At 59.2% G+C, this 22,676-nt stretch overlaps 1 protein-coding gene across 8 annotated transcripts in view; it reads left to right on the top strand.

Annotated features, from left to right (window-relative positions):
• CUEDC1 (CUE domain containing 1) overlaps nt 1-22,461 on the top strand; it is an 80,727-nt gene extending 58,266 nt beyond the window's left edge. For 4 of the 8 annotated variants that reach the window (XM_087854527.1, XM_087854528.1, XM_087854529.1 and 1 more), the window contains 11 exons: nt 1,209-1,847; nt 6,000-6,127; nt 11,250-11,376; nt 11,501-11,626; nt 12,114-12,306; nt 13,841-13,930; nt 15,785-15,856; nt 16,653-16,746; nt 17,480-17,541; nt 18,360-18,430; nt 20,717-22,461. In XM_087854527.1, the coding sequence (XP_087710653.1) occupies nt 1,494-1,847; nt 6,000-6,127; nt 11,250-11,376; nt 11,501-11,626; nt 12,114-12,306; nt 13,841-13,930; nt 15,785-15,856; nt 16,653-16,746; nt 17,480-17,541; nt 18,360-18,427 (1,314 nt within the window). In that variant the 5' untranslated portion in view covers nt 1,209-1,493 and the 3' untranslated portion in view covers nt 18,428-18,430; nt 20,717-22,461. The remainder of the gene's footprint in view (nt 1-1,208; nt 1,848-5,999; nt 6,128-11,249; nt 11,377-11,500; nt 11,627-12,113; nt 12,307-13,840; nt 13,931-15,784; nt 15,857-16,652; nt 16,747-17,479; nt 17,542-18,359; nt 18,431-20,716) is intronic. The other 4 variants (XM_087854531.1, XM_087854533.1, XM_045773176.2 and 1 more) reach the window with 4 other exon arrangements.
• Nucleotides 22,462-22,676: the final 215 nt, after the last annotated feature.

Raw genomic sequence — 22,676 nt, 5'->3', positions numbered from 1 at the left:
AGGACCCTGAGATTATGAGCTGAGCCAAAGTCAGACACTTGCTTAACCGACTGAGCCACCCAGGCGCCCCTAGTTTTCCATTCTTCAATACAACCCACCTCTCTGGAACTAGGCAGACGCCCACCCAACAAGCCCCAGAACGGGAGCCCTGGACAATTTCCACATCCGTCTAAGGACTCAGAGGTGTGAAAGAGGTTAGAATCTCAGCGTGGTGGCCCTGGGGAACAAGATGCAGTCTCATTGGACCTGGGCAGGGACTGACTGAAAGGGACAGAGGGCATCCATGATAGCGCTGGATCTTCCTGCCCTGGGGGCCCTGAGAGCCCATCTGCAGCACCTTCCACACTCCTCTGCTCTTGTCCTTCTTACACCATCAGCTGTTTGACGGTTGAGATCACGGCAAGCTAGGGTTCATGTTGATTTGCTCCCACGAATGTTTCTATGTCCGCTGTTAAGATGATGACCCCAAGTCCTAGAAAAGGGAAAACAGCTTTGCACCTCTTTTGTCAGACTTAAGAAATATCCTTTGATGGACTCTTCCCTTAAAGCTGCCACTTTTCTACAATTAACAAAATTACTGTAAATCTTGGGATAAGCATGAGAAAGTCAGAATTTGAGGCTTTTAGATATAGTCAACTCTCAGTTGACTGCACTAACAAAAACATGACCTTGGCAGTGATTTACGTGCTTGGTTGCAAGTGGGCGGGACAGTTTTCAGTCGCAGGTTTAATAGCACTCTCCATAAACTGGAGGCCATGATATTGTGATCATCAAGTTGGGACCGTGATGTGGGAAACAGAGGCTGAGTGGGCTGGAGACCAGAGGGCAGGATGGCGCCTGTACAGAGCCCCTCCTGCCTCAGGTCCTCAGGGCTCCTTGCCAGTAGTAGTAGTGGTTGAGACCAGTGACCATAGTCCCCGGTTCAAATCCTAATTCCTCCACTTCCTCAGCATCTATGCCTCAGTTTTCCTACCTGCGAAATGGGGATACTAGCACCCACCTCATAGTGGTGTCAGGAGTCAGCCCACCCAGAACACTTAGGCTGGTGCCCGGCCCAGAGTCGGCCCTTGCTAACAGGTAGCAGTCCTGTGCTAGTACAGAACCCTGGCTGTTGACTATGGCAGCTGGAGAGAAAGCACCAATGCGCGGGGGCAGACAGGCCAAGGCCCCTGGCATCCCACCTCTGACTCTGCCTCCCTCTCTTTCAGGTGGGACCGTGTGCCCCAGGATGCCCCGGGGGTGTGGATGACCGGCTGCCCAGGCCCGGATGCCGCCGCCCCGCGAGGGCCGCTTCCCGAGGGCCGCCGGTGGCCCTGCGCCCTAGCCTCCCGACCCGGGGACCTCGCGCGCCCCGCCCCCGCCTGGCCGCCCAGGGGAGCAGGAGCCGCGGGAGGGAGCCTCCCGAGCCCACCGAGCGAGCGGCCACGGCGCAGGGATCCGGGGGCAGGGGCTCGGCGCCGGCCGCAAACATTTTCCCCCAGCGGCTCGGCAAAATGACCAGCCTGTTCCGCCGGAGCAGCAGCGGCGGCGGCGGCGGCGGGGGCGGCTCGGCGGGGGCGCGCGGGGCGGGGGCCGGGGCCGGGGCCGGGGCGGGCGCGGCCGCCTCGCAGGAGCTCAACAACAGTCGGCCGGCCCGCCAGGTGCGCCGCCTCGAGTTCAACCAGGCCATGGACGACTTCAAGACCATGTTCCCCAACATGGATTACGACATCATCGAGTGCGTGCTGCGGGCCAACAGCGGCGCCGTGGACGCCACCATCGACCAGCTGCTGCAGATGAACCTGGACGGCGGTGGCGGCAGCATCGACGAGGACAGCTCCGACTCGGAGGACAGCATCCCCCCGGAGGTAGGCGCGCGGCCGTGGTCATTCCCGGGAGGCCCGACGCTGTTGGAACCTCTTAGAGGACTTGGGTTGTTAGCCCGGCCTGAGTTCTAACTCGCGAGTAGCCCCTTTCTCGAAGGAACGCCGGATCCAAGCCGGTCGGTGGCCTTTTATGGGCAGAAATCATGCAGTCATTCAACAAACATGGCACGCCTACTCGGTAGTGTGCCAGGCACCGTACTAGACCCCGCTCAGGGGTCATCAGAATTGAAGAGCTTGTTAAAAATGCAGACACTCAGGCCCTACTCCACCATACTGAAGTCCAATTCCAGATGGGGCCCTCTAGCCTGTATTTTCCTAGAAACCCTCCTTTTGCACCTCTGGGTGTCCACTTTGGCCAAGTCAGACCGAGTTTCTGCCGGCACAGAGCTCACAAGACTCGGGCATTGGTAGCCGGGAGCGGTAAGTGCTTATGGTGGGAGAAGCAGGAGCAGGAGAGGAGGGGTGGCTTCCCAAAGGAAGGGATAGCCAGGCGGAAGCCCAAAGAGAGTGGGGAGTGAGCGGCAGGGGGTGCCTGCGGAGGGAACGGTTCATGCAAAGGCTCAGAGGCGAAACAGAGCATGAGTCACTCGGGAGCTGGCAGCAGGACCTCTGGAGCCAGCGGAGACCGGGAACTTGAGAAGGCCAGACCGCGGAGAAAGAGCAGGGCTGTATCCTTAGAGCATAGGGAGCCACCCAAGAGGAGTGACCTCAGACGTACCAGTTAAATTCCTCCGACCATGGTGTGATAGAGGCGACAGCAGGCAGTGCCCGAGCAGTTCCCTCCTTTCTCAGTGAGGTCGCCGGGGGAGAAGGACCACCCTGCTGCCTCAGGGCCCACCTAGCCCCCCCGAGAGTCCAGTACATGTGGGACGCCCCCCCCCACCCCCCGCCCCGGTCTCTGCAGAGCCTGCCGTGCTGGGTGCAGATGGGGCACACAGGGTCTTCCTGCGGCCAGGTCACTGCCTGCAGGGGCATCTGGGGCATGTGGCCGTGCAAGACGGAAGGACCCAGCAGATGGCATTTAACTCTGCTCTTCACTGAGTCCCAGCCTGTGCCAGGCACCCTCCTACAGGCTGTCCTTACAGTCCTCATACACTTCGTGAGGTGGCATTATTATTATTACCCTCATTGACAGAGAAAACCTAGACCCAGATATGGCCTCAGATTCCTGGTCAACACAGCCCTGCAGGCATCGACTCTCTGTCAGCCAGAGTCCTGCAGGGCCAGGCCACTGGCCCTTCTTCCCTGAGTTGGTGCTCCCCGGGCTTTCTCCCTCCAGGTGGAGGAGAAGCTCTGTGGGCAATGACATCTGCCTCATCCCCGCGTCACCTATAGCACCCAGGACAATCCTGGCATATAACAGGCACCCAAGGAACGCTCGTTGAGTGAATAAATGTTGTTCCTGTCTTTGCACAGGTTTCTTTAGTCTCCTTCCTTGGGAGACCACTCCTTTGAACTGCCTGAATTAGCCAGTGGAAGGAGTCTCAGAAAACCCAGATCCTCTTTGTGGAAAGGAGGGGTGAGTGTGTGTGTGTGTGTGTGTGTGTGTGTGTGTGTGTTTGCAAATACAGCCTTTAAGTGTGAGCCGAAGGAAAGTATTCTGCACACTCTGACCCTTTCCGCGGTCTCATTGATTCTGCAGTCTGGCAGGTAGGGTGAAACAATCTTTCCTCCTTTGTCCACGGCGCGCATGGGCCTAGGAATCTGCACGGGTCTTCACCATCCGCTGGATAGGCCTGCACTGTGCGTGCTTCTGTTTTTCTAAGACTCTTGCTTTCCAAATTGAGCCCCTTCTCAGCACCCCTCCTTGGCTGTTTCCCCAAGCCCCCGCCTTCGGAGCTCTGCCTGGCCCATCGGCAGGCGGTTCCTGAGCCGGCGGAAAGTGCTTCAGAAAATTGATGAGTAGCAGCTGGCCTGACACTAAGTGCTGACTGGGGGCTGATGGATGGTGGGCTGGCCCGAGGGGTGTCCTTACCAGAGAAAAATATCTCCTGTCAGATCAATGGCCCGGGCCCTAGCCCCCCGAGCACCTGGCAGGCATCCGTCACCCACACTGAGCGAAGCCAAGGGGCCACAGAGCCGAAAACTTCAGCACCTTTAGAGCCAGAAAGAACCATCTCATTGTGGCTGGTAGGGTTGTGGGGAGAGGCCGAGGGAGGCCAGGAGCATGGCTGGGGTTACTCTCCCTGGAGACTCGGGATCAGCCTTTCTGGAGCGTGCCTGGCCCGCTGCCTGCCTCCTTGGCGGTTCCTCATTCCAGGAGCCTCTGATGAACGTCTGGTTCCTGCAGCCCCGGGGGGCGGCTCTGCTGCGCGGGGAGGGGGCCTCCTGGTGCAGCCAGAGGCCTGATCTCCCTGAGTCTGGAGGCGGCCTAGGAAACCCCAGGCAGCTTCCTTCGGGGAAACCACTCTCCCCTCCTCCCCCGTCTCCCTCCCTCACGCCAGCCTCAGTGGGGCCCGCCAGCCAGCCACTGCAGAAGTTGGCCTCAAGGCCCCAGTCCGGAACCCCGTCCCTCAGAGCAGCAGGGTCTGAGGGGCAGGGAGAGCAGGCTCGGGGCAGAAACAACACTGTTCTCTGGGTGCACTGGGTAGCTGCCGAGCCACTGTCCTGTGCCAGGCCCCCCAGCTTCCCCAGTGACCTGGACTGGAGCTTGCAGTGTTCTCTCGCGCGTGCTCTCCCTCCCCCCCTTTTTTCTTCTTGTGGAAATTTGGGCTAAGCAGAGCAGTGGCCCACAAAGCAGCTACATTCTTCTTTTTCTGCAAAAGCATCTGTTTAAATACTTTCCGCCTGAAAGGAGAGAACGTTAGTGCATTCCAGGGCGGGAGGCCGCCTTGGGTCAGGCTGGCTGCGTATGCGCAAAGTGTGGCAGTGTCTGTGAGAGCATGTACGCACTTGTGTGTGTGCCCGCCCACCTGCCAGGGTGTCCCCACGAGACCCTGGGTGCCCGGGCAGGGGTGGGCTCGGGGCGGACAGGTGCCAGTGCGGCCCGGCCCCGCCCAGGCTTGCAGAAGCAGTTTAGCATGACTTCTGCAAACTCACTCAGGCAGTGAGTTAAAAGGAAGGGCCTGGGGACTCTGGGGCCCACTGACAGCCTGTGAGCCCTTCCTGTGTTCTTCGGTCTTTCCGAACAGAAGTGGGGAGCAGGGGACAGGGAGCAGGAAGCTAAGGTGTAGGCCAGCTGGGGGGTGTCTGCCCTGGGATCTCCTGGTTGATGGTTGCCTCCTGCCTCCTGCCCGGGACTCCTCTGTGGATCTCTGGGGAAGGATCCCCATCAGTCTGCGGAGCAGCAGCTCTGAGCCTTGCCCAGCCCTTGGCTTTTCCCTGTCCCTCTCTCTGGCTTCTGGATGAAGAGACTCGTCCAGCAGGGAGAGGCATCCTGAGTACTCCTCTTGCCACTGTCTGCCCGAAGAGTCCAAGCAGGCGTGTGGGTGTTGTGCTTGAGGGATGGATCCTTGCTGTGGAGACCATGTCCAAGTTGAAGACTCAGTTCTAAAAGGAGCATATGGCTTTGCCATGTCACTTAGCCAGGGCCTCACTTCCCTTATCAGTAAAATGGGAGTAACAATCCTTATCCTACCTTGCCAAGTTGTTTGAGGTCCAGGTGAGATAATTGACATGGAGGTACTTTGAAAGAGTATGAGTGATGTTGAAGTTATTTATCAGAAGGAACCCATGTCCCGAAAAGTACATGAACCACACGTGTGCGGCTCAATGAAGTTGCTCCAGCACCCGGGTTAAGGAACATCCACAGAGCCTGGAATCCCCCTGGTGTCCCTCCCTGCCTGCGGCACCCCCAAGAGGTCCTACTGCTCCAACTTGCAGCCCCGTGATTTGTTTGGTCTGTTGTTAAACCTTGCTTGGATGGATAATGCTGCTCTGAACATTCTTCTGGGGACGTGTGCTTTCATGCCCATTGAGTGTGTTGGAATTGTAGGGTCAGAGGCAGCCATGCGTTCAGCTTTATAGAAAACCAAGCGGTTTGGCAAACTGGTGGCCACATCCCTTTACACTCCCACAGCGACGCAGAGTTCCTTACTACGCATCCTTGCACGCCCTGGATTTTGTTTAATGGTATTTATATTCAGAGGAGGATTGTTAATATGTCTTTTTTTTAATTTATTGTTTCTGATCTAGATCTTGGAAAGGACTTTGGAGCCTGACAGCTCTGATGAGGAACCCCCGCCTGTATACTCCCCGCCAGCCTATCACATGCACATGTTCGACAGGCCTTACCCTCTGGCTCCCCCCACGCCACCTCCCCGGTGAGAACCCGTCTCCTCTCGGAGCGCAGGGCAGTGGGGAAAGGGATCAGGGGCTGGGGTTGAGGACAAACGCCCTGGGAAACTTGGCTGGACCCCTCAGGCCATTATTGCCGCCAAGAACAGGCTTCTACTGCAGCAAGAGACATTTTAGCTAGATACCAAGGAGAACTTCCACACTGGAAGGATCGCAAGAGCAAACATTCACTGAATTCCTACGCTAGGCTAGGTGAGACGCTGAGCACGATATGGGGCACAGAGTTACATAAGGCTTGGCGCTGCCTTCTGGGCTCTCACAGTCGAGACCCATGCAGGTGGGAGAAGCAAACATAGGGAATGTGTACTGATATTTCCCCCACTGAGCCCATGGCACACATTACTAATTGACCACCGGGCTCTTTCCTGCTCGGTGGACAGAGCTTTAGAACCTCTTCCGCACAGCACCTCCCAGACCCTCAGCAGTAATTGGCCGAGTGGATATCTATTTGCCATCCCTGGTCTAGGGATGTGGTGCGGATTTTTAGACAGTGGGAGCAAGTGAGTCTTTTTCTGGGATAGTTTGATAAGTGGAGGCAGAGGAGTGGACTGCTGGGTCCCGGGAGACTTCTTCCAGGTGAGGGGCTCTGTAATCTGGAAGTTTAACAGGAATCCGGTTGCCGGCTGGGTCCCACGGTCTCTGAGGAGCTTGTTTTTCTGTGCTTCATGCTTGTAGTGGGACTGCTGGAGCGGGGGTGCCTCTTTGTCCTCGAGCTGCCGTTCCTTAGACTGGCTCAGCGCTGGGGGGCTGAGGAGCTGGGGGGAAATGATGGGAGAGGGGACTAGTCCCAGGGGATTGTTCCTTCTGGGGATCTTGGGCGCCCCAGGCCGTGGTAGTGGAGACCCCTGCTCTGCAGGTAGGGCAATGACAGCAGCCACAGGCTACCAAGGGCAGGAACGGTGAGGCTCTTGACATGCGTTCTAGTCCTCGAACGACTTATAAGGGCACTGTAGCGCCCCCATTTCGCAGACGAGGAAACTAAGCTTAAGAGAGGTTTCATAACTTTTCCGAGACCACAGAGCTGAGCTGTGAACTCAGGCCGTTCTGATTCCAAAACCAATGTCTTCACTGCTGTGTCTGTCGCCTCCCTAATGGGAAAATTCTCTGCAGTTACAACTCAGGACCTGACAGAGGCCTGGAAGGTCACAGGACAGAGGGAACAATGTTTTGTGTTGGGGACAGGAGCAGAGCTGGGGTCCTTCCTTTGTTGCGGGTGGTACCAGGAGGCTCCAGTGGGGTGGGAGGAAGGGAGTGAATGCGTGGGTTGATCTGGGGGAGGTTTTGGCAGGACTTGCAGCCTGGCGTGGGTCATGGAGCTCAGGGCTAAGTGATTTACCTTTGACCTATTATTAATTTTATTTATTTATTTATTTATTTATTTATTTATTTATTTATTTATATTTGACAGAGAGAGACACAGCGAGAGAGGGAACATAAGCAGGGGGAGTGGGAGAGGGAGAAGCAGGCTTCCCGCTGAGCGGGGAGCCCGATGCAGGGCTCTATCCCAGGACCCTGGGATCATGACCTGAGCCGAAGGCAGACATTTAATGACTGAGACACCCAGGCACCCCTATTATTAATTTTTTTAAATAATCCGAGATGCTTTTGCAAAACGTCCAGTTTTTACTAGGCAAAGTGGTTCTGCCTATTTTTCAGAAGGGAAAACTGAGGCCGGAAGAGACAGAATCCCAGGATGAGCCCAGGCCCCACCCTCCCTCTTCCCCTCTGGCTGGGTGTGCAGCTGCTGTGAGGACAGGGACAGTGCAGCTCAGGGATGGAGGCCACCGTTGGGGGTACGGTGAGCTCAGCCCTAGATCAAGGCTTAAGAGGCCTGAGTTTCCAGGCCCTGACCTGGAAACGAAGGCTTCGCTGGGCCTGGGGAGGATACAGGGCAGAGAACATGAGTCAGGAGAAAAAAGAAAGTGCTCTCCTACCCCCTTCTTTCATCTGCCAGGCTTCTGGCTTTAGGTGCTTTGGCTGTGTGGCCTCTGGCTTGCTACTTAACCTCTCTGAGCTTGGCTCCCCTCCCCCTCCCCTGTGGAATGCGAATACTAATCCCCAGCTCAGCACTGTGGTGAGGATACTGTGCATGGAGCACTTAGCATAGTCCCAGGCAGGGATCAGTCCTGTCACCTGTGGTTGACTGCTTCTTCCCACCCCTGCTGCACAGCTGGCTTCTGAGCTCAAACATGGAATCTTGAGACCAGCGGTGAGGCTTCCCTCAGAGGCCAGTGTTCAGAAGAAGCAGGGCCAGCCTCCAACCTTGTGCCCCTTTGCCCCAGGATGACCCTGCTAGGCCAGGTCCACTCGCAGGCCATTTCCAGGGTCTCATTCAGTCTCTCTATCCAGAACATTCATTTTCAGCATTTATTGAGTCTCCTGCAGTACGCAGGTGCTGGGCCATGTGTGTGATACTGAGATGAATATAGCACTGCCTTGACCCCCTGCGGAGATCAGAGGCTGGGGGAGGCCTAGAATTGGGGGCAAGAAAGTCTGCCTAGAGGAACTCATGTCCATGCTGTGTCCTGGTGAAGCAGGGGACAGGAGGGCATGCCAGGCAAGGGAAACAGCATGTGCAAAGGTCAGGAGGCAGGAGAGGGGGAACCATCTGGGAGCTTTGGGGAACTCCAGGAAATGGAATGACCATGAGGCTGGAGAGGCGAGCTGATCATGGGGGCCTTGTGGTTCCTCTGAGGAGGTTTGGCCTTATCCTGAAGCCAGCAGGCTTAAGCTGGAGAGTGACAGGATCAGGTTAATGTTTTAGAATCTCTGCCTCCTGGGAGGGGGGGTGGAGGAGGGGTAGCAGGAGGCCCCTCTGCTACCTCCAGTCACCTGAGGGAGTGCAGATGGGACAGGGTTTGGGAGCTTGCCCTGCTGAGCAACAGAGAGGCAGGGTGACCCCAGTCGTGCGCACCTGGAAAGTCAGCACCCCTGGGCCCAGGTTTTGCCTGCACGATCTGTGTGTCCCTGGACAGGGCCTGACTCTGGGCCTCAGTGTCCACGCTTTACCAAAAATCCTGCCTGGAACATTCGTGTCTGAAATCCTTCTGGTACCCTGTACCTTGGGTAAAACTGGGGGTCTGATGGGGCATGAAGTTTTAGTTTTGGGGTCCTGGGGCAGAGGCTCTGGGCCAGGAGAGCCTCCCAGCCTTCTCTCCCCTTCCCCTCCTCCAGCCTGCCCTTCCCTCCATCTCCGGAATGAAGGAGGTCTCTAAGACCCAGAGCTACCCCTCCGCACAGGCCACCTGCCGTTTTCCCGTTGAAATTACAGCCCTGGAAGTTTTTTATTTGCCTCTCAGCTCATTTCTGACATTCCTTTCCGACCACAATGGAGTTGCCTGGGCCGCCTGCGCTCAGGGCCCCCCTGGCTCTCGCAGCTGCAGCTGACCTCATCTCTGCCTTTGCCAGGGCCTGGGCCCGGGAGGGGCTGGGCCCGAACTTCCTTGGGACCATGGGCCCAGCAGCCCAGGAAACTGGGCTGAAGAGGGGTCTTCTGCTCCTTGTCCCCTTCCCCTCTTGGGCTCAGCCACAAATGGCTAGAGGGGTCACAGTGCAACTGGGGCTCTCCCTCCACACTTCCTGGGTGGCTCCGGGTGTGGTTGAGTTGGAGTGGGTACCTGGGTCCTAGGGGAAGACCCTGGAGAGGAATTCTCTGTGCTGGGGCCAAGCACGGGTGGTCTGCAGGTCCCTAAGAGAGGGGGCATCCTCTCCCCTGCCTCAGGCCCTTGGGAGAAAGGAAGCCTCCGACAGCGACAGAAGGCGGCCGGTGGTGCAGAGAGAGATCTGCCTGGACTCGGAGTCCCGGGTTGCGATGCAGGCTCTTCCGCAGCCTTCCCTCCCTCACCTGTGCCGCGAGAGGGTGGACGAGGCGGGCGGGTTCCCTTGGCTCCCACCGTGCACTTAGCAGCTTGTTATCCCTGTCTGCCGCCGCCCCCGCCCCCCCTCGCCCTGCCAGGCCACCCGCCTAAAATAGAAAAGGAAAGGAAGTTATTTCCACAGTCAGCGGCAGCCCGGAAAAGCTCCCCTCCAGTGAGGGGGCGGGCGGGATTCCTGGAGCTGGAGACAAATCAAAGCCAGGCGAGAGCGGCCGGCCCACCGCCCCCGGCCCGCTGCCTTCTGTGTGTGTCATTTCCCTGATTCAGCAGAACACGTGTCCTGTGGTTGCCACGCTGCAGGCCGCCGCCGAGGAGCCGTAGGGAGCTCCTGGCCTGGCCCCGGGCTGCCCTCAGGCCCCGGATGGCAGGGCGGGGGGCCTGGGGGTCAGGGAGGGCTCTTCTGGACCGCTTCTCTTCCTGTCCCCGCCTCCCCCCCCCCTTGCCGATGGCCTCTGCCATGGCACGTGACCTCCTGCCGGCACTTTACCTAGGAAGAGCTGCTCCCGAGCCCCTTGCAACAGGAGCCTTTCCACCCCCACCTTCCATGTGCCTCTTCCGAACTCTGCCCAAGACACAGCCTCACCAGGGGCTCCTGCCCACCTCGGCAGGGAGACGCTCTTTCCCTGGGGAAGCTCAGTCCCAGAGGGGAGCAGGGTCTTGCCCAGGACCACCCTGCGGGCTGTGACTAAGCCAGAACTCGAGCCTGGATCTGCTCTACTCTGTTGGGGTCCCACCATCTCCTTGTCCCCCCAACCCCAGCAAACCAGCATTCGGGCTGGCTGGGCTTGGCCTCTTCTGGGTCTGGTCATGGGGAGCACACCTGTTCCTCTATGCTGGCTACTAGGGACATGCCTGCTGTCTTTAGAGGACATTCCTAAGCATCTACATGTAAACCCATGACACCCAGGCTGCCGAGAAGCTGTGCCATGAACACTGAGGGCCCTAGGCCTAGAGACCTTGAGGGCACAGGGTAGCTGGAGAGCAGTGACTGTGTGGAGCAGAAGGAGCCAGGCCCTGGGGCCAGAGACTGAGGCTAGCAGAGGCCTGATTGGGAAGATGAGATAGAGCACCGGGCCCTTGCCTGGAGGCTGTGGAGGCCATGGGAAGCTTCAGAGCAGAAGTGCCATTTGGAGCAGGATCATGGTGTGATGGGCCAGGACACCTGTGTTTGGGCCTGACTGTTCCCTCTTCGTTGTCATCTCTCACTCTCCAGCATCGATGTGCTGGGCTCTGGACCCGCCTCCAGCCAGAGGCGCTATCGGAACTGGAACCCACCCCTGCTGGGCAACCTCCCCGAGGACTTTCTCCGCATCCTGCCTCAGCAGCTGGGCAGCATACAGGTAATGGGGGAGGCCCCCCAACTGCCCGCGCGGCGTCTCTGCTTGACCCCCGTTTGTGCCAGCCTGTTTTACTTCCCGATGTTTAAGCCCGGGCTGAGCTCTTTCTGTTGCCCTGGGTTTGCAGGGAAAGAATGCTGAGTCGAAAGCCTCGTTTCCTGTCTGGGCCTGGAGGTTTCCTGTTCCACCCAGGGAAGGTGACAGCCCTGAGGAGTCTGTGGCTACAGCCATGATCATCCCAGGCTGGAGGGAGGTGGGCAGGGGGGGCAGCCAATGGCAGAGGGTCCGGGCACCTCTCTGCCCTCCTGTGGGATAGGGCCAGGGGCAGCTTCTCCCCCTGATGTGGGCATGGTCTGAGGGGCCCTTGCAGGAGGGGGGTCTCCCCCTGAGACAGCTAGCTAGGCCAGGGAGAGTTTTGAGTTTGGGCAGCCATGTGGAGTTAGCCAAATTATTGAGTGGCTTGCAGATCCCTCTTCAGGACTGTGCAGACTGTAGATGAGGGCTGGAGTGGTCCGAGGGAGAGGAAACATTGTTTTTAAGCCCTTGCTGCTGCGCCAGCAGAGAGGGCTGTGGCGCGCTGATTGGATTTGGCTGCCCACTAGAGCCCGATAGCAGGTGCAGGCCCCAGGGCGTGGCTGGAGGATCCTGGGAAAGGACACGTGTGCACCAGATATGCATGGATGTCTGTGCAGTACGTGCCTTGGTGAGCAGCCATTCAACGCGCTTGCTCCCCTCCTCAGGGTAACCCCGGGGGCTCCAAGCCCAGGAGCGGAGAGGGAGGCCTGCCCCCTGTGGCTGGGCCCGGGGCCCGGGACCAGGAGAACCGCTGGAAGCAGTACCTGGAAGACGAGAGGATTGCGCTCTTCCTGCAGAACGAGGAGTTCATGAAGGAGCTGCAGCGCAACCGGGACTTCCTCCTGGCCCTGGAGAGAGGTGGTGCCCCGGGTGGGGGCGCTGTGGCCACTCCTCTGTGGCTGGGGAAAGGAGCCGGAGTCGGCTTCAGCCTTGGGGCTCAGAGGAGGCACTGAGCTAGAGGCCACGGGGGCCTCAGTCCTGTTGATACACGGCCCCCACCAAATTATCCTGTGGGAATCCCAGAATTCTGCCAACAGGGACACGAGTCACCAGCCAACTCTTCTCCCTCCCCTGGGACTCAGAGGAAGACACGTGGGCCTTCGTAGGCCCTCCTTCCTTTGCCCCTGCCCCTGCACATCTCCTGTGTGCCAGGCACTGACCTTGGCATGACATGTCTGGAGCTGGGTCTGTGGGTGCCCCCCTGAGCAGAGGCTGTCAGAGCAGGGACTCAAGTTTTCTGGCAGTTTGGGTTGTCCTTGGCTGGGGACCTTACTCCCCAGCCTGGCTGCCTTTCCTCTTCAGGGTGGGGGTGTGTTTGGGGTGGGATACAGTGAGGGGCCTGTGGGAGGCCTGTTTTGTGAGGGTCCCAGTGGGAGTGTGTACATGTGTGCATGTGACTGACAGCGTGTCGTTGGGGAAGAATAAGGTGTGTAGGGAGAAGGCTGGCCCCACCTCCGCAACGCAGGTGCTGGGGGTCTCAGGGTCTGGCCTGGCCTTTCCTTTCCTTTCCTTTTATTTTATTTATTTATTTGATGGGGGCGGGGGCTTGAGCAGGAGCAGGGGGGAGGGGCAGAGGGAGAGGGGGGAGGGGCAGAGGAAGAGGGAGAAGGAGAAGCAGACTCCCCGATGAGCAGGGAGCCGGACAGGGGGCTCTAGCCCAGAACCCTGAGATCATGACCGGAACCGAAGGCAGACACTTCACCAACTGAGCCACCCAGGTGCCCCTTATTTTATTTTATTTTTTTAAGATTTATTTATTTGATGGGGCGCCTAGGTGGCTCAGTCGTTAAGAGTCTGCCTTCGTCTCAGGGCGTGATCCCGGAGTTCTGGGATCGAGCCCCACATCAGGCTCCTCTGCTGGGAGCCTGCTTCTTCCTCTCCCACTCCCCCTGCTTGTGCTCCCTCTCCTGCTGGCTGTCTCTCTCTGTCAAATAAATAAATAAAATCTTAAAAAAAAAGATTTATTTATTTGAGAGAGAGAGTGCAGGGGGAGGAACAAAGGGAGAGAGAGAATTCCAAGCAGACTCCCCACCAAGCATGGAGCCAGGACGTGGGGCTTGATCCCACAACCCCGAGATCATGACCAGAGTAGAAAGAGTCAGATGCTGAACTGACTGAGCCACCCAGGCGCCCCAGGGCCTTTCCTTTTCAATGAAGGGTTGGACCGTGTGATCTCTCAGGGTCCCTCTAATTGTGCTGTTGCAGGTGCTTGTCAGGGCCGTAGTTTCTACGGCACAGCTGGTTCTTGGAGAGCCGGTAGACAAGCGTGCACGTATTTTGTGTGTGTTGTGTGAGATCGGGGGGCTCAGCCTCCAACGGCCTCCTGCATGTCAGCCCAGGGTGCCACTGGGAGAGAGCTCACTGTCCTGACAGGAATGTGGTCCTTTTCCAGATCGTTTGAAATACGAGTCCCAGAAATCCAAATCCAGCAGCAGCAGCGTGGCTGTGGGAAATGACTTTGGCTTTCCTACTCCTGCCCCAGGTAACCTTGCCTTCCTGGGGGAGAGGCCTGGAGGGCAGAGAGGCTCACACCCCTGTTGCGCTTTGCATATTTGGAGTTTGGGGGTAGGGTGGGGAAAGAGGCTGGAGGGGAGGGTTCTGAGCCCACCATGGGGCCCACCACCACACTCACTGCGATGTGGCCCCTCCACTTAGCAGACCTGGGTTCTTGCCAAGCCAGCAGCTCCTGGAGCCCCGGCTGGGATTGGCTAACAGGCTGGCCGAACTGGTCAGAAAGTGCCTGGAGCATGGGCAAGAAGGGGACATGCCACTGAGCAAATGTGCCATGGGGGGGGGTGGCTCAGGAAGGACTCAGAGACTTCCACGGCTTGATCTCTGCCCTGGGGGAGCTTATGGTCTTGTGGGGAACGCAGGAGAAGCATCCAAGAGATGGGTAGAGCAAACCAGCAAAGCTGGGGACACACTTACTGGTGAGAGCAGCGGCTCCTGCTGAGGGAAAGGGTAGGACAGGGCTCGTTCATTCATTAGCAGAGGCTCTCTCTGCCGTGGCCAGGCCCCACCTGGGTGCTGGAGGAAGAGAATTTGGAGCTTCACGTACAGATGGTGGGAGGCAGGAGTTGCTTCAATAGAGGGCCAGGCCCCTCCAGGAGCCCTAACCCACTGAAGGAGGGCCAGGAGTGGACAGCAGGCGATTGGGCTGCACGAACAGGTGTTGAGCTGGAGCTGGGAACATGGGCAGAGAGGGCAGAAGGCCTGGGTTCCATACTGGACACCTGGACCCTGCCCATGTGTCCCTGGGGGTGCCTCGTGGCCCCTAGGCAGCAGCTGCCTCCATCCACCCATAGGCTGCCCACTGCGGAGAAAGCAGCCGCAGCAGCAGCCTTTGCCCGAAGCCGACCTTCCGTCACACGGTGGAGTGGGGTGGAGGAGCAGAAGGATGGGGAGCTCGGCTGAGCCCAGCTCCGAGAGAAAATTCCGCGGAACTGATTCATAAGCAACAGGCTCAGAGCTTAGGCCCCAGCAGATGTGCATCTGGGAGTTTTAACGACAGTCTCTCGTCCTTGATCCTGAATGAACTAATCACACCAGGGTTGCTGAGATGGAGCGTAATGACTCGCCCGGGACTTAGCCGGCAAGGTGACTTAGGATTAGCCCGAGCTGCAGGGTGGAGAGCAGGGGCTTTAGAAGGGCAGCGAGAGGCGTAACTGGGTGCTGAGTGAGCGGGGAGACTCTAGGTGGCCAGCTGGGTTTTGACTTTGGAACTAGCCCTATTCTCATTCCTACATCTAATGAGTGAGAAACTTCATGCCTGGAGGGAGTAACGGAGGGGCTGACCCAGGCAGGAAAGAGAAGGGAATCACCATGGGCAAAGGCCTGCTCTGTGCCCGCACCTCCCTTCCATTCCCGTATGAACCCTCACGCTGGGTCGGCATGCAGGCCGGTCGCCACGTGCTGGTGAATATTTTCCAGCCAGTTCGGGGTGCAGGGGAAGCCCAGTGCTTAGTGTCGGGTGACTTCCATGATGTAAATACTCCCACCACGACTGATTCCAAGCTACCAGCATGACTTCACGGAACGCGGCGTTGGTCAGAGAAGCAGAGTTGGAAGCCCGCGTGAGCTGGCCGTCCACGCGTCCAGCAGACCACACCACTGTCCCGCTTTTTACACAAAGAAGCCAGGCCGGTGGAGCAAGAAGTACTCCTCAAATCCCTAGTGTCTTTAGGGAAGAAGCCTGATCTTTCGCCACTTTCCTCAAATGGAAGGGTTGGGCCGAACCCGTGTCCTGTGGGGCCAGCCCTGACCCACTTCCCGCCGGGGGCCTTGGGCAGCCGCACTCCCCCTACAGCCGGCCCTTAGAGGTGTCTCCCCCTTTCAGGAATCAGTGACGCCAATCCTGCTGTGTCTGAAGATGCCTTATTCAGGGACAAGTTGAAACACATGGGAAAATGTGAGTCCAGCCTATGCCCCCTCCCCATCTCTTCCAAGACAAGCCCTGTGGCCTCATAGGAGGGAGGGAGCCAGCAGGAGTTCTGAACACGTATTGGACTCTTGGTGAACCAAAGTGACATTTTAATCGCAGGCCAGCTCCCTCAGCCTTCCTGCCTCACTTCCCTCTGCAGCTGAGTCTGGATACAAATTAAGTTTTAAATCCTCTTGAGCCAGCTGTCTACAGAAAACTAATAATGTGCTGCACCCCCCCCCCCCCCCAGTATTAGAGTTCACGCCCTTTGTGGCTTGAGGGGGCTTGGCCAGGCCTGATGAGCGGGGAGGCCCGAGGGTTTGTGACCTCTTCCCACAAAGTCCTGCCAGCCAGGACGCACCTCCCCTTCCCCCTCCCCTCCCCACCACACAACCATGTGTGAATGAGGCTGCCATCCTTCCAGGCTCCATTTCAGGGAAAATCTTGGATTAGTCATGGAAATCCCAGAACCAACTCTGGAGGTGGCGAAGGGGGCGGGGGAGGCGGCGGGAAAGACAGCCAAGACGGGCTGCTGTCTGTCGCCGCTGGGGCAGGAATACCCGGATCTCGGGCTGCCTGCCTGGCCACCCCGCTCTCCGTGGTGGCCTGTGCTGCCCCTGCAGGCCGGCCCGGGATGGCAGCCTCCCTGCTGGGGGGGGGGGGCAATCCCCTCCCCCTCCCCCCTCCCCCTCCCTCCTCCCTCCTCCCCACCGCTTTCCTGTAGCCCCGCCCCCTGCCCCCATCCTGGGGCCGGCCCTGCGGCTCACGGGTCTCTCTGCCCCAGCCACCCGGAGGAAGCTGTTCGAGCTGGCCAGGGCCTTCTCCGAGAAGACCAGGATGAGGAAGTCAAAGAGGAAACACTTGTCCAAGCACCAGTCGTATCCTTTCCGGCCTGGCGCAGGGGGGGACCGTGGGTGCTGACCCCCTGGCCGGACTCTCGAGGCTGCGCCCTCCCCAGGGCTGGGGCTGGGACCGGCTCTGGGGCCGCTCGCCTCCTCCATGCGCCCGAGGCCAGCCCACCACCCAGCCTGGAGCACCATGACCGGGCTGGGGAGCAGGCCAGCGTCTCCCACTTCCTTCTGTGGGCTCCCGCATTGTCCCACGACATCTTCACTTTCTGGCTGGGCTGATCTGCTCATGGGAGAAAACATGGTTCTTCCACTGAAATCAGCAAACCTCTCCCTAATTTCTCGAGTTGAATTGATCCATAAATCTTGCTGCCTCCCCATTTCAAGCATGTTGGGCCCTGCCTTCCTTTTTTTCAGTTTCTTGAGTAAAAAAAAGGTTCTCCACGTTTTAACCCAGCTTGTTAACTCCCACCATGCTTGTTACATGGGCCCCGGATATTAGAAGCTGAATAGCCAAAGGGGAACAGGGAGGAACTCCCTTCTCCATCCCCAGCAATGAGAGCTGGGTGAGAAAGTCAGGATCTGGCTGCTCAACCGGATCCTGATGAAAGAAGGCTCTGGGGAGTGTTGGGGGTAATGCTGGTATGGTAGAAGCCTCCTGAGCCGGGCGTGCGTGGTAGAGGGTCAGGGACAGGGACTGGTAGAACGGGGAGGACGATGGCAGTGCCCACCCATTCCTGAGACAGTTTTCCTGAACGGCCAGCAGGCTGGGAGCCGCGGTGTCAACTGCTAATCTCCTGGACGACGTGGAGGGCCACACTTGTGGTGAGCCGAGGAGGGCAGGGGAGCTTGAGCTCTTAGCTGCTTGTGACCGGTGACCCTCCAAGAGGAGGGCCTGGGTATTTCATGGGTAGACCCAACCTGGGGGACACATCGTGGGTAGGTGGGCAGGTGACCCAAAGAAATGGGTCCTCCCACTTGGCTCATACTGCCTCTCCCTTCCTTCCACCCCCAAGGGGGGCCCCAGCCGCACCCCCACCTAGATCTCTCCGTGGAGCACCGCGTGTCAGGTGCTGTTTCTGGGGTCTCTCTCTGGGGTGGGAGGGGCGGACAGGCCTGCCCACGTGGAGGGGCCTCACCTGGACGGCCAGGTGCTGCCCAGTCTCAGTCTCTGGGCCCAGAGGCATTTCGGAGTTCATGCAGTCCCTCCCAAAGGCCATGTGGACCAGAGGACACTGCCTTAGACCCAGCAGTCCCACAGTGGAACCTGGTCCTCATGCCTCAGAGCAGAGGGGCCCTTGGGTGGTCAGGAGACATCCAGAAACAAGGGCAAGGAGCATCTTAAAGGCCATATAGAGGGGACCACTTCCCCACCCATTGTGCAGACGAAGAAGCTGAGGAGAGAACTTGCCGAGTTCAGTGATGGAGCCAGGCCAGCAGCCAGGCGTCCTAACCCCACACTGTGCCCTGGTGCCTCTCAGCATGCCCGCACGTCCCCACCCCACCCCACCCCAGGATCAGCACGTGTCCCAGGCAAGCGAGGGGGCGGAGGTCGTAGCGTCAGCTCTCTCGGCCAGCCCCAGGGACACACCTGATGAGGCCCTGCACAGTGGAGCATGAGGCAACTTCTCTCTGCTTTTCAGATGAAGACTTCCAGGGACGGCGACAGGAGGTGCCCAAGGTGGAGGAAGCCCTAAGGGAAGGACAGTAAGAGGTAAGGCCTGGGGCCACAGCTGCTCAGGGACTGCCCGAGGCTGGGCCTGCCATGCCCCGTACCCCAGGGGTCTTCCCAGGGATCCAGAGGCATTGGGCTCAGGCAAGCGGATGGCACAGATCGTGGTTTTCTTCCCTTGCCTTTGTGGCGGGGACATGGTCTTCTGCACGGAAACCAGTCTTTTGTGTTTCCTTTTTTTTTTGGTTATTCATTTAGCAAAGTAATCACACCTGCCTGTGCCAGGTCTTGGGAACAAGGGGGAAAAGGTCAGCTTTGACCTTGATAGTTGACAGCCCATTTGAAAGACAGTTCAGGACACAAGCGGCACAGTAAGGGGACAACTTCGGAAAACTCGAAGTGGCCTCTGCACAGCCGTGCCCACGCAGAGCTGTCCATTGCCTGCTTGGGTTGGGTGGTGTAGGATCTGCGGCAACCACGTGAAGAGACAGTTTCCCTCCAGGCAGCTCTGTTGCTGGCTGGAGCCCTGAGCCCTCAGGCTGCTTCTCCTCCTTTTCTCCTGTGCATCCCTGAGGGCGAACCAGGGAATGTCCGCATCCCCTCCGGGGCTCAGTAGAACCTGGTCCCTGTCCCGGCCCCCTTCCCCATCAGGAGGTGGCCCGCCCACCTTTCCCCCAGCCGCCGTCCTGGTCCCAGTGGCCAGCATCTACAGGGCTTTCCCCAGCGGAGCGGGTGGTGTGGCGGGTGTGGCCCTGTCTCACACTATGAAGAAATGGCTTGCTGCCCTCAGGATGGTTGTCATGGAGGTGGGTCAACCAGCCTGGGCGGCGGGCCTTCACACCACTTCTAGCCGACTGCCTCCCACATCCCCCACGATGCGTAAGCTCGGGCCATCCTCAGGCGCGGAGGGGCACCCTCGATTCCCGCTGGCCCGGGATGCCCCAATATAGCGAGCTGGCGTGAAGTGCCCCACTCCCACTCCGTTGCTGCCATTCAGTCCCCTTTCCACCTCCCCCCTAGGAAAATGTGTCTGCCCCGAAGCCTCCCCCCACATTAGGACCTTGCCGTCATTATTTCTCTCCCAAGTCATCCAGCTTTTCCCTTTCCAGCTCCTTTCTCAAGTCTACACCCTCCATCTCCTCCTCCCCATCTTAAAAACCAAGAGGTTTCACTATTTTCCTTAATTGCCCAACTTGCGAAAAAGCGGCATCCTCTTTCACCCGTTGCAGGCTGGCAGCCCTCCCACCACCCCCAGATTGACTCAAGAAGGTCACCCCAGGTCCAGGTCCTTCCGTTCTGCATTCTCTGGTGCTCCCTTCTGCATGCCATGCCCACGGTCTTTCTTGAAACCGCTCCCTGCCCACCCCTCTTCCTGTGGCCCAGGAGTCCTGGGCCTTCTTCCTATCTGCCGTTTATTCTCCATACTCCTCCCAGTGCTCCTCCCAGTCCCTCAGTCCCAGCTCTCCCGGCAGCTCTGCCCTTGACTCTCTCGCTCCCACTCTCTGGCAGTTCGCCACCCTCTTTCACAGCAACAGCAAGACCTCTGTGCAGTGGGCCCCTAACTCAGACCCTCCCTCCCAAGCAGTTGCTTCACATCCACTCTGCATCCCAGCTGTGCCCATGATCAGGTCTGTCCAGGCCTGGGTCTGAAGTCACTGGAATCCAGACGGCATCTTCTCTGGACTTCCCCCATTTCATTTCTCCTCTCCTCCTCTGGCCGACTTGCCTCGCCGGGCTCACAGCTGCTCATGTCTTCACTGCCCCGACTGTTCACCCGTCACCAGGACACCGCTCTTCTGCCCTTTCTCCCTTGCTGTTGGAGGGTGGCCGCCCCGGAGCTGGAGGACCCTGGCTAGGCAGGGATATTCTTGACTGTGGTAGAAAACAAAAGCCAGTTCCGGATGGGACCCTGCAGTCACTCCAGTGAAGGCTTGTGAACTTGGCCTAGTGTGTGGGGCCCACCAAATTCTGACCCCAGTGTATTTTCTGCAGCTCCTGTGAACAGGAGCCGGCTCCTGCTGCATCTTAGAACGGGCTGGCCACTTCCCCACCTCTGAGCCCTTCCTGTACACTGGCTTCCACCTGGAATTGCAGCCCCCACTCCTGTCTCTAGCTGCCAGACGCTGTGCTCTTGCTGTTCCAGGAGCTTGGAGTTAGAGGGCGGGACATGACCTCAGGCAGAGTTCCAGGGCTGTCATAGAGTCCCTGGAAGAAGGAGAGGGCTCCTGTCTTTGGGACCTTCTGCCTAAAGCCATCTCTGCAGGGACCCCTGACAAGACCACTGGGCCCCATTGAAAAAGACTTCTTTCAGCTCTTTTTCCCTACCAGATGTGGGCGCTTCCTCCTTGCTGGAGATGGTCTGACCTGGTGGAGGCGGCTGGAGAGCCAAACCGGCCCCCAGCTGAAGGGCCCCGCTGCCGCCGGACAGATGGCGCCGAGGACTGAGGCCTGGTGATTCTTCAGCCACGGTCCGGCCCCGCCACTGCCACTGTCACTGCCACTTTCCATGCGACTTAGAACTTTGGAGTTTCGTGCTGTGACTGGAGGAAGGACCTGGGGCCCTAGGGGCAGCAGCCAATCCTAGCCCCTTTTGTAGCCAGGCCGGTCTATGGGCAATGAGTGGAAATGCAGGAACCACCACCACCGTCCCCCACCCCACCCCACCCCAATCCCCTGTTGCCTTCTTAAAAAAATCCCAGAAGAAAGGCAAAGGTCGGAGTACCCAAAAGGACTGGATGGTGAAGCCCTGGAAGGTGAGCCCCTGCCCCCTCCTTTCCCCATCTCGTCTTCTGGGCCACAGACACTGCCTGACCCCCATCCCCATCCCCAGCTCCCTTCTGGGCACCTGGGGCCCTTTATCCCCGTGGCTTCCTGCATCTCAGCCTTTCCCCAGGGCCATGGAGCCTTGCTACAACCCCTGGACAGAGCCCTGGGTGGGAGAGCGCTGGGCAGTCACTCGGGCCCCCTCTGAGGAGCAACGGGCCATTGCAGAGAGCTGTCTCCTGACCACCCTGCCAGGGTCCCTCCAGCTGCCTCTGTTAGGGGTTGGCACGGGCCCCCAGCAGGGATGGGGAGGGTGGCCACCCTGGAGCTGGAGGACCCTGGCTCAACAGGGGTATTCTTGACTGTGGCAGACGACAAAAGCCAGTTCTGGATGGGACCCTGCAGTCACACAACAGTGGGGGCTCACGGGGGTGGGGTGGGGGGCTCCGAGTGGAAGTCCTGCTGTCACTAAGGGTGGGCAGCAGCAGGTTCTGAGGTGACCCTTGAGAAAGTGCAGGACTGCGGAGCAAGGGCTTGAGGCTGCCAGCCCGGGCGGGGCGCCTGGGGCGGAAGGGCTTGCTGGGTGCGTCTTGCCAAGAGCAAGAGGGCGAAGGATGTGAGGAGCACACTCCGGTTCTACAAGCCTTAGCCGGCACCAACCACTGCCAGGGGGAGGGCGGCTGGCCCAGTCTCTCCGGCCCGCCTCCAAGACGGGAACGCGCTGACCTCTCCGGAGAGCCGGGGGCTTGGGCAGGCACGAGGGGTCGTCCCCTCCCCCGCAGTGGGGAACCCGCCAGCCCAACCGCGCGGGGTGGGGAGGTGGGGAGTGGGAGCCCGGCCTTCGCCGGGCCTGGTGGCCGCACGTCACCCCGAGATAATGAGGGCGTGGCGGGCGCGATCGCACCCCGTTCCGCGTAGGCGCGGGCCCACTCGGAGGCTGGGGAGTCGGGACGCGCCGCCGAGGCGGAGCCCGACCAAGTTTGGCGGCCGCGCGGGGCCTGGAGCGCTGGCGCGGGGCCGCCCGCCCCCCGCTGCTCCCTGCGACCTGGCCCGTGGTGTCCGCCCCCCCCCCCCCAGGAGCCCCCGGGCCGCCAGCCCGAGCTCCAGACCGTCTGGCCCCGGAGGCCGAGGAGAGGCCTCTGGGCTGTGGCCCGGACCTCTCCCGGCGCATGGCGGGCAGCCCCAGACCCCAGTCTGTGTGTGTTGCTTTGTTAGCTGTTTTTTCTCCTATGTGTGGGTTTTTTTCTTGGAGCTGTTTCATAGGAATTCCTGTAATAAAGACTTGGTGTTCTCTTGGTGCTCTGATTTGACCGGCGGTGTGGGCTGGACCCTTCTCTTCTCTCTTCTTGCCCTGGGCAGGGTTTGGCCCCCAGAGCCCCCGTCACTCCTGAGGGCCACCTGCCTCGCCATCCCCCCACCCGCGTTAACTGGTTAACCCGTAGCGTGTGCAAGGCCCCAAGGGCTCAGCCCTCACCGCAGCGCACTCTGGGTGCCACCTGCTACCCGCACAGCAACCTCCCCGACC

Source organism: Ursus americanus, chromosome 23 (assembly GCF_024610735.1).
Source record: "Ursus americanus isolate L20-20 chromosome 23, mUrsAme1.1.p, whole genome shotgun sequence".
Classification (NCBI taxonomy): Eukaryota; Metazoa; Chordata; class Mammalia; order Carnivora; family Ursidae; genus Ursus; species Ursus americanus.
Note: the sequence above shows the minus strand (reverse complement) of the source record. Positions and strands in the feature narration are given on the sequence as shown.